General features: G+C 42.9%; 1 protein-coding gene across 4 annotated transcripts in view; it reads right to left on the bottom strand.

Moving 5' to 3' along the window:
* The window catches only part of LOC102212156 (alpha-actinin-4-like), a 52,026-nt gene extending 46,738 nt beyond the window's left edge, over window positions 1-5,288 (bottom strand). For all 4 annotated transcript variants that reach the window (XM_005737427.2, XM_005737425.2, XM_005737426.2 and 1 more), the window contains exon 1: window positions 4,858-5,288. In XM_005737427.2, the coding sequence (XP_005737484.1) occupies window positions 4,858-4,983 (126 nt within the window). In that variant the 5' untranslated portion in view covers window positions 4,984-5,288. The remainder of the gene's footprint in view (window positions 1-4,857) is intronic.
* Between the last annotated feature and the right edge of the window lie 5,220 nt (window positions 5,289-10,508).

The raw sequence follows: 10,508 nt of genomic DNA on the forward strand, positions 1-10,508 counted from the left end.
GGTGGTGCAGGAACAGCGCCGTTTTAACTAGAGACCAAAACAAGGAAGAGGTTTTGTGCCACCAGAGACAAGCAACCTCACTAACCTGTGTCATCATGTCGAGCAAGATCATCCACTGAAATCTAAAGTCGTAGATTCATAAAACAGGCAGCAAACTATTGTATCAGCTCCTTCACACGTAAAGAAATGAGCTTTTCTACATTTACTGTGAGCAAATACGAGACGTCTAACATCCAAACCAGGCTGGACCTTCTTTGTTTTGTTTTTTGTAATAGTTTCCATTCTTGGCCAAAAAAAATATAACAAAGGATTACTCTCAAGGGACTTCCTGATTAAACAAAAGCTTTAACAAATATTGACAGCTATGAACACTGTCCATATTTATTATGTTTTCTGCCAATATCCCACAGCTATAATTCAATCAATTCTTCCATGTAAGAGACATAATTGCACCCAGTGTCCAAACGACTCGAAGACTTGGACTGGCCAATAAAATCCCTTCTTCCCTGATACCACACGTACAGCTACAGTGCATCTGTGTCAGATAAGATATTCCGCTCCTGATTGGTTCACTGTGGTTTTATAGTTGGACAGCGTAACCAGCTGCCCACCTCCAACATAGTAACAGAGACAACAACACAGTACAGTCTAATTGTTTTGGTTTCGTTTTTACTGCATAAGATCATGGTTTGATTTCAGATCAGAACACTTTCTGATCCCTGACCTACTTGATGGCACAGGGATAGCTCAGTAGGTAAGAGTGGTGACCCCATGATCGGAAGGTCGGGGGTTCGAATCCACTGAACGGCTACCCTGAGGTACCGTCCCTACACACTGATCCCCGGGGGCCCAATGGCTGCCCACTGCTTCACTGAGTGAATGGGTTAAATGCAGAGAGGAATTTCCCAACAGTATACATAATTATACTTTATAATAAATTGGATCTTATACACACTTGGTTTATTCTGAACTCTGAAAACCCTAAACATGAAAAACACATTTTTGGTGGTGACATCTTATAAAGCAGCTTCAATTGATCTCTCCTTGAACACACGAGCTTCCTCCGATATCCGCCACACCCCAGGCCGATGGTTCCTTTTATTGTCTCCATACTAGTGACCACGGCTGTTTAACAAACAGGCTTTTTAGCCAGACTCCTTCAGACATTTTCAGCTCCCTTCATTCCTTTAAATGTTGTTTTGAAGCAGGAAGGCAGGCTGGGAGAGGGGGGGGAAAAGCAGCCTGGCAGCCTTTGCATGCAGTGTGGTGCAGGATGCATTGTTCGGTCCATTTGTCCTGACAAAAATGCCACTCACAGTTTGTCCTGAGCCAAAACCGGGCCATCTGAACTTTCTTCTTCTTCCAGCCACACAGTCTCCACAGAAAGCATGCGAAAGTGGGCGGCAAAAGAACAAACTATCATTGTGCCCAGCTGCCCACCTTGCCAGCAATGGAAGAAAACTCAGTGTGCGTTTTGTGTTGTTAATGTGAGCACTTGTGTGTGTGTGTGGCGGGGGGGGATGGCTCACTGTAAACAAATTGCACTGCAGAACACATCTGCACCGAAACACATCAACTCTGATTGTAAAGGACTGTTTGTCTAAGAAATAAAAAGCATAATTAACACAGGTATAAAATCGCCCCAACGAGCCACCTGACAGGTACTGTAAAATGGAAATGATTCCCATCTACTGCCCACAACCCTTCAGTCAGTTACAAAGTCTGCATCCATATCACAATCAGTTCAGTACAAACTGGCTGTGAGATTGAAACGGCTGTCAGTGTAGGAAAATAACCTCCGATAACCATCAGAGTCGGTGACCACAGCTGATTTACGAGAGGAAACGTTTCCCAATCACTGCTCCGAGCTCCTGACAGGAGATGAGGGAAGAAAGGAAACTCTGGCATGTAGGTTTCTTTATTTTTGTCTCTTTGCAAAGAAGAAATCTTCACCTCGGCTCTTTCACTTGAAAAACATTTATCAGCTGCTGTTGTCCTTTTTGTGTGAACTATCCCAAAGCTAGTGGTGGGGCAAGTTTCCATTAACCTCAAAGTAGTATCACTTCGATAAATAAGAACAGCCCCTCTCTGGTGATGCCAAGTACTTTACTACTTTCCTCGTTAGCTCATCCACCCACCTGGCCCTGCCTCCTCCCTGCCACGTGACACAAAAAAGTATGCGCAGCCTAACTGTCGCTGAGGAGCTGGATTTGCATGAGCAGTCTGCCACAGCGGCAATAAAAAAAGCCTTCGGTGGCGTCACTGCGTACTTTGGCGTGTTTGGACGTGCGACCGAGCAGCGAGAAAGACTTAATTGCACGTTTGTCAGGCGAGGAGCTTCGTCTGTAACAAACTGCAATTTACTGGACTTGCGTGGGCTCGGTCCAGCTACTCTGGGGTGTTGAGAAATGTACGAAACGGACAACTACAAGGACAAACGCTGCTTCTGCCAAAGAGCTGAAATGACTCTCACAGGAGTCCTGAAACAAGTTATTCTGGTGCAGCATAAAGCCAAATGTCTTCTTTTCAAGCACCTCTTGCATTTGTTTCTCTTTTCTGGATTACTGAAAAGTTTCAGTGTTTGAGTGTCCTCGTGACTCGATGAGGTAGAGCTGCGGTGTCCCCAAAATTAAAAAAAGGCCAAACTAATAAAAACCCAGCTGATTTTCCATTCTTATATCACTCAACGCTGTCAATGGGCTGCAGGCAGCAGGATGGAAAATGTTGCTTGTGACACACTGCTCCTGTTTTTGACCTTTCAGACTCACCCCTCACACACACAGGGAGGACAAGCCATTCCCACACTCATTATAGCCATTTGTCTCGATATGCTTGCGGGAGGCATATCTACATTTTTGCGTAGTAACTGGCACAGCGAGTTTGAATGAATACACCACAGGAATTTGCCCTTGTACCCCTCCCTACCTCATCACTCTGGCTAAATGTTTGGCAAGAGGACGCGTCCCCAATCAACCAAATACCCATCAGCCTCCACTGCAGGACCCAACCTCAGCACAGGTCTGTACTGCAGGCCTCCGCTCTGTTAATGATTGTAGGAGAGGTTTTCCTTTACAAGAAACTTTGACCCGTGCGATGTGTGGGCAAACACGCAGAGCGCGCACAGAGTCGCCTAACCTCAGGTGGAGGGAGCGTGATGTCAGCGATGACTAAAATGCTGAGCGGCCTAACAGCAATGCAGGAGTCGAGGCTCGGCATGCCGTCACACCAACAAGAAGTATGTCAGTCATCCAGCCAGTCAATGAAAGAGATACTCTTAATCATTCCTCACTTCAAATTATCTTCCATTAGACCGCCTCGCCGCTCCCTTCTGAAGATTTAGAAGGTAAAGCATTTGATGTGGGAGCGGTTTAGTGGTGTGGTAAGAGCACGGGTGCATCACAGGGCGGGGTAATTAATCGGAAAGTATAAAGTGATTAGTTTGTCTGCATTCTTCTTCCCTACAAAGACCTAATTTGGGTTCTTTTACACATCAAGTGCATCCACTGAACGTCACATCTGCTAGTCTGGACGCAGCAGCAGCTGTCACCCTCAACACCTTCTCATCTGAATTATATCCAAGTTTGGGAGGGCAATCGTACATCATTATAAGACTAAGTTTAGGATTAATCATGTTACATAACCAAAATAATTGTATTTTTGTCATACTCAAGCAGCTCTAGTGTAACATCATTTATAACCACTTTGCAGAATATCAAGCAGTTCAAGAATAAAAAAAAGCTAGCTCAGCCATTGCTGAGGAGGAAGAAGAGAAAGATGCGTGGACAGGAAGGGGACCACGTTTCAGATTATTGAAAAGACTCAAAATGTTCTTATTGGGGTCAGAGTGTTGGTGATCTGTGAAGCTGAATAGCCAGATGCACTCACGGTGCCAACTGAGTGGTTTCATGTTTTTTGGCTTCTCCACATTTTTGCTGAATAATCCTAAAGCTGGTTCAAATCTGCAGCTCAGGAAGTGGGCGTCCAGAGCTGAGAGAAGAACCACTGTCACACCAGAGAGAAGTGCTCTGCTCGTACAGCATTACTGCTGACAGCTCAGCTTTATTTCATTTTAACACCTTAGCACTGTGGCTTGGGATTAAATAACCTCGATCATCACGGGATCTACAAATCACTATGTAATCATTTGTAACCGATCTCAGAATAGCTGCAATGACCAAAGCACTCTGAAGGATAGAAGAGAAAAAAAGTTAACCGCGAAAGAATTTCAGTTGCCCGCATATCACCCGAAGCATCTCTCGAAACGCTTGAGAATCCTCAACTTGAAATTCTCTGAATATCGGCCTTTAACGCCACAGTATCGGTCGGATCTTCCAACAATTTTATCGGCCTCCAACCAACCACACAAGCAGGCGTGCCAGGGAGGCGAGCCGCCTGCACGAAGCCTTCGTAAAGTCCGCTGTGCGGTTATCGTGAGGCTGAGCTGTCTGCACAATCACAGCGTGGATTTTTCTGCAACAATGTGGCGCCTTGTTTCCACTCAGAGGAGGGGAAAAAAATCACATCTGAAGGAGTGAAAGCTGCAGCTAATATCACACACACACACACACACACACACACACTCAGGACTTTTCATTCAGTGATTTAGAGAGAGGAAACCAGCTTATGTGGGGGGGCTTTGCACCGAGGAGTAGAGCTCGGAGGACCCCCGGGCTGAAGAGAGAGAAGGCGAATAGCACTGGGAGTAAATGCGGGGTTTGTGAAGCTACACCGAGGCCCACACTCGGTCTCTGACCTCCCCATCGCATCCTTCCTCCACTGCCATTTTTCTTTCTGCCCGCCTCCTCCGAGCCCGGCTCCACTCGGCCCAGCTGGGCCCCGAGACTTCGGCTGCCTTACCTTCCTCTGCTGCTTCTCCCAGGCCGGGTCCAGCAGCAGGTCTCGGTCCCAGTCGTTCTCCTGCTCCATGTACGTTTGCGCCCCGCCGACGGTCGACTGGTTATTGGCAGCGTGATAATCTACCATGTCAGCAAAAGAAACCTGAGTGCGCCACGGAGAAACTGTCACAGGCAAAAATGTACAAAAATAAAAAATAAAAATGGGGGGGGGGGAAAGAGCAAAGACGACCCAAATCAGAGAGGCGGGACGGGGAGGGATAACCGAGCGAGGAAAGAGTCCTTCTTCTCTCGCCGCTTCCAGCCGTGAGTGTTTTTAATGAGATGAATATCCGGTGTGTGCCGCTGCTGCTGTGTGAAGAAAAGCTCTGCTTCTAAACGGTGTGGCTGCTGGGAGGAACCGGCCGCTCCTACACACCGACACCGGCAAACACGACCCACCGAGAAGACGCACTTCCGGTGAAGCCTTTCAAAATAAATCAGATGCGCGTCACCGTTCCTCTGATTACTTTCTTTAAAATTTATTATACGTTATTACTATTTCCTGTTGCACTGATTGCAAATCAGGGGCGCCACCAATGGGGAAATAGTGGGGGCACTGGCCTCCCCACAAAATTTGTTGGAAAGACCACTCTATGTTGGAAAAAATTTCAATACATTTAATAAAGAGGAAGACACCCTACAATGAGTTGAAACGTTATCTTGTTATTAATCCTGCAATTTCATTCATTTGTATTGTGTCACTTTGTATGTCCCCTCACTATTTCCTGTCCTGGGCCACCTTGATATTTTTAGTGGTGCCACCCAAAATTCTGGAGGCGTTCATGTTGCAAATCCCTGTGTTTAAAAGTACTTCATATGCTTTTTGACTGAATTAAAGAGTAATCGTTTTTCTCCGGGGGGTTGTTGTTGTTGTTTAAGTGCACTAGGTAGATTTCCTCTTTCCCTAAAAATCTAGTTATTCTTTTTAAATTAGTCTGTTAAGTCTGTGAAGGTTCTCACTCATCCAGGTCTTGGTAATCTGTGAAGCTTAGAAGGAAGAGCGACCGGACATCTTTAAGATTCTTTTCATTTCACCTCTCATTCCAGAAGCTTCATCAGTTCAAAGACCAAATGGTGAAGAGTCCCAGCTATATAAGCCCTAGTGGGAGTTGTCTCTTAAGAGAGTTGTCGACCCACTATTGAAGTCCAGTCGCTTTTCTTTCCAAGCTCCTTAGATTATTCCAGCTAACCAAAACAGCTTTTTTCTCATATTTTTTGTAAGAATTCACTTTTAGTGTGCGCCTTGCTCTAAACTTTTTCATTTGTAAATATAAAACACAGTTAAGTTATTTTTAAAGTTTTGAGTCAATTGAAAGTAATGAATGTGTTACTTGAAGATTCTGCGATCTTGTAAATTTTTGAGATTTTCTTTGCTGAAAACCGTCTCAGGCCACTTTGGGACTTAAGGGTGCTAAAATGTATTTGCTGTGTTTAAAATGACTTAAAAATCTTCCAAGATTAGCTCAAGCTATTAAGATAATGTGAAGAAACAACTGCTATGACTTTATTTCATAAACATCTTTGTTTTGTGTTTTTGATATTAACGGAAGTTGGTATAAGCTAGGCTACACATTAGTGTAATACAAATTGATACCACTAGGGGCGCAGAAAGTCAGCGTGACCTTTATTTAAGCAGGTAAGTCAAGTTTTGTTGTTAACAGACACTAAATCAGCACAGAAGCCAGAAATGTTTATATTTCAAATTAAGTTTCATTTGGCTTCACATTTATGCTGTAAAAAGCTCTCGATTTTGTTTTCCAAACAGGTTTAACTTCAATTTTTGAAGTGGTATATGTCAATAAAACCCCAAACCCTGTGAACTGTGTGTAACTGAGAAAACACATATAAATAGGAAATCTTACCAAAAACAGCAAAAAAGTCTCACCTACTTTCCACTGGTAGTGAAGTATTACAGTAGTACAATTCCGTTAATGCAGGTAGAAAAACCCTCCAGTGTTCATTCAAACTTTTACAGCTAGAGATTCATTTAAATGGAATCTAAATAAAGTCCAAAAGCCAGCGTGATCTTTCTTTCTATAGCTGTTTAATTTTATTTTGAAAGTACCATCGCCGGTTTCCCGCTATGAATCTGCAGAGACCTGACACACTTATCCTCCAATGGGCCAAGACAACTTTCATGAATATTCAATACAGCATTTGAACGTGAGCTGCTGAAACAATGAAGCTTTATAGATTTGAAATATCCGAAGTATTTACAAGCGAAAGCAAAAAAAAAACAGATCCCCGCCATGATGGGATCTGTGACTGACGGTCATTTATCACGACTGCTTCGCCCACATTTCGGATTCACAATATGAATTTAGACCCTTTAAATTATTGGGATTTGGGTGGGGTTTGTTTGTTTGTTTGTTTGTTTGTTTGTTTGTTTGTTTGTTTGTTTGTTTGTTTGTTTGTTTGTTTGTTTGTTTGTTTGTTTGTTTGTTTTTTAAGAGCAGGAATAAGTGTGTGATTGTATTTGGATCACACAATCAAAATCAACAGGGTCACCACAGTCAGGACATTGCATTTTATTTGATTTTATTTAGAAGCCAAACTCATGCTCATGATACAGAATCCATCATTTCACAATCATACTGGGGGCTATGGGCACCCCTGGGGGTCCAGGGCTGTCACAGGTTCCCCTCAGGTGACTCCTACTGACTTTTACAACTGTAATTCAAATAAGTAATATTGTCCTGGCAATATATCACTGGGATCACAACCAAGCTCGGTGTAATGATACTGTTAGCAGTAACTTTGGGTATTCTTAGTATCAGAAGTAATTAGCATGACTGATGAGAACTCTGATGACACTGACGACTGCAACTGTCCCACACATGAGAAAGTATGTTACACTATTATATTATTGTTATTCCAAAAGTCTTTGATCCATAAAAAAGTAAATATTTCATTTTAGTCCTAAACTTCTGATCCACATATTTGGTCAGAAAGAATCAGAACACAAGGAAAAATAGCGATCTGCCTGTACAGGCCTCTCTGCAGGCTTGATGTCATCAGTGTGCCTGCTCAGCGGACAGATATTAAAGGTCTCGGATGACAGTGGCGCTGCTGAAAACAGTGTTTGTGTTCTGAAGTCGCTGCTGTGATTGCAGCTGATGCAGAACTGCATCAGATTTAGGAGCTGGAATGAACAAAGTTTTAAAGAGCAGCGTAGAAGAAATCCTGTGACTCTGAGGTGGGCAAAGATCCACAAAAAAGCCTCACTCAAAATATGAACCTGATTAGTTTCAACATGGCATAGGGGTCTGTTGTGTCTCTGTGCTATCTTTGCACTCTTCACCTTCATTGTTCAGATTTAAGGAAATGTGGAGTCACAGACAAAACACTGGCTATCAGGTCAGCTGGTGTGAGCTTCCTGCAGCTTCCAAAAAGCAAATTTTCAGTCTGGCTGAAAGCAAAAAAACAGCAACGAGCTGTCTGGGATGGACACGTTGGAACGGTTGTTAGAGATCACTGCTGGGGAATGGTGGCCAGCTGGCCTAATCACCGGAATATTCATCAGCGCCTGATGGTTCATTCATTTATAGGCGGCCCTTGTATTTTGGAGAGCTCACACTTGTTGTGCAGCAGGAAGACACAGTAGACTGAAACAAGCTGTAATAATCCGTTAAATTAATAACATGGACAGACAACATAATGCTGCCTGGCCAGAGGATTCTTACTTGGAGACCAAGAAGGAATACTGCTATACAAGCCTATTGCTTATAAATGTAGTAAATTATGAAGCAATGACAGACGTCACAGCTTCCTCTGATAAAGAAACAGCTCAGAAAATGAAAGCAAATCTTTTGCTGCTGATTCTTGTGCAGCTTGTGATCATAAAGTGGTCATGATCCGACCCATCTGAGAAGCACTGACCCAGAGGACTGGCATCATAAAACAGGAAAGCCTGAGCTGCAGTATCATCGCCTCCATCTGGCAGGAGGCGGCTCAGGCTGTTTCCAGGGTGACTGTCCTGCCTGCAGGAGCCACCTACAGAAGTAGGTCACGCTCAGGCTGTCCTTCTTGATTAGTGTCACAGCGGCCCAGAGCAGCACGTACAGCAGAGACTGCAGCGGGACAATGCTCCACCTCTGATGTTTTCATGTGGGGCATTATGGTGCTGCTAACAGCTCAGTGCTGCAAGTACAGTCTGCGTCTTCAGTCATCATCAGCAGGCCACTTGTGAAGTCCCGGATAGCCGGTGAGGCTAACGCATGAGTTGATGATGTAATGCTCTGCACATTCCCTGCTTGTGTATCTTCCAATAATATTTCTTTTGTCGTGTAAATATACAAATACTGACAACATTTTGCATTCAAATCTCAGTGAAACAGTTCAGATGCCAACTATCAAACATGAGCTATAGAAAAATAAAATTCATTTGTTTCCCCTCCATCTTTTCCAGAGAGATGTGCTGCATCTTGGGAAGCTGAGCCAAGACAGAGAATGCACTGCTTATTTAAATACACTTAAGGCGCCTGAGAACTTCGGTGATTCATGAAGATATAAACTCGTACCTGTCACTTTCTACATCTATTATATTGCACTTCACTGCATTTCTCTGACAGATTTAATTGCTGCTTACATTTAACAGTCATATTCCATAATAGCACTCCTGTCTAGGGAATAAAATCACACATTTTGTATATGAATGTTTCTGAAAGATAAATGAAAGTATTAAATGTTTCCTTTATGGGTAGAGAAAATTTGTCAGCTTGTTCTCTTAGATCATGTGAGAAATGCCACAATATCAAGAGGGAAAGCTGAAAAGGACAGGAAGTGAAACCGAGAGAGGAATAAAGAGAACAGAAAGTAGAAAATAAAATGGGAAATAACTTGAAAAAAAGCCCTGAAAACCACAACTGTGGTCAATTAATAATAATTTAAAAAAAAACTCTTTTGTCTTTTCCTGACCTAAGTAGAAAAAAAAGTCATGAGGTCAACAAAAAGCATGAAGGGCAGTTTAATGAAGACTATTTAATAATGTTGGTAACTGTGAGGACCTGAGGATGGACTACAACAAAAAGGTTTTACCATGTTGCTTCATGCAGGTCATACAAAGAAAACAGCAGATGGGAAATGCCCGTTCATTAGGTTGGAAATGTAAAGATAAAGTAAGACAAGATAGCCTTTATCAGTCCCATAGTTGGGAAATTCAAAGCATTACAGCAGCAAAAAGAGCAGGAATAAAAAATAACACACGACACACAAACAGAAGAAAAATGTACACTCTCTCTCTTCCTCCTGAAAGGTGGTTCAGTCTACATCCTGCCTTTATTTAGGATTTGTGTGACTTGATGCTATGTTCAGCTTTTTAATCTTTATTCACGGCGCATCAACATCATAACAATATAGTTTTTATACATTTTAATGCAGCAGTGTAATGTTGCAGAACAGAGCATCTGCTTGGAAAACTGTTATAACTATAGGATCACACTTCAATGGTTCATTGTCTTCATTGCTGAATGAGGTAATAAAGGGAATGCTGAATTCCACCGACTCGTATTATGGATGCAGATACGTCAGGGTCACTTCTCTCAGTTGGGAAAGCTTCAACGCACATATTAAACAAATATGTAAGACTTCTTCCATTTGTGCAACATCTCTAAA

The sequence above is a fragment of the Pundamilia nyererei genome, unplaced genomic scaffold (assembly GCF_000239375.1).
Source record: "Pundamilia nyererei isolate P.nyererei 1_Seehausen unplaced genomic scaffold, PunNye1.0 scaffold00076, whole genome shotgun sequence".
Classification (NCBI taxonomy): Eukaryota; Metazoa; Chordata; class Actinopteri; order Cichliformes; family Cichlidae; genus Pundamilia; species Pundamilia nyererei.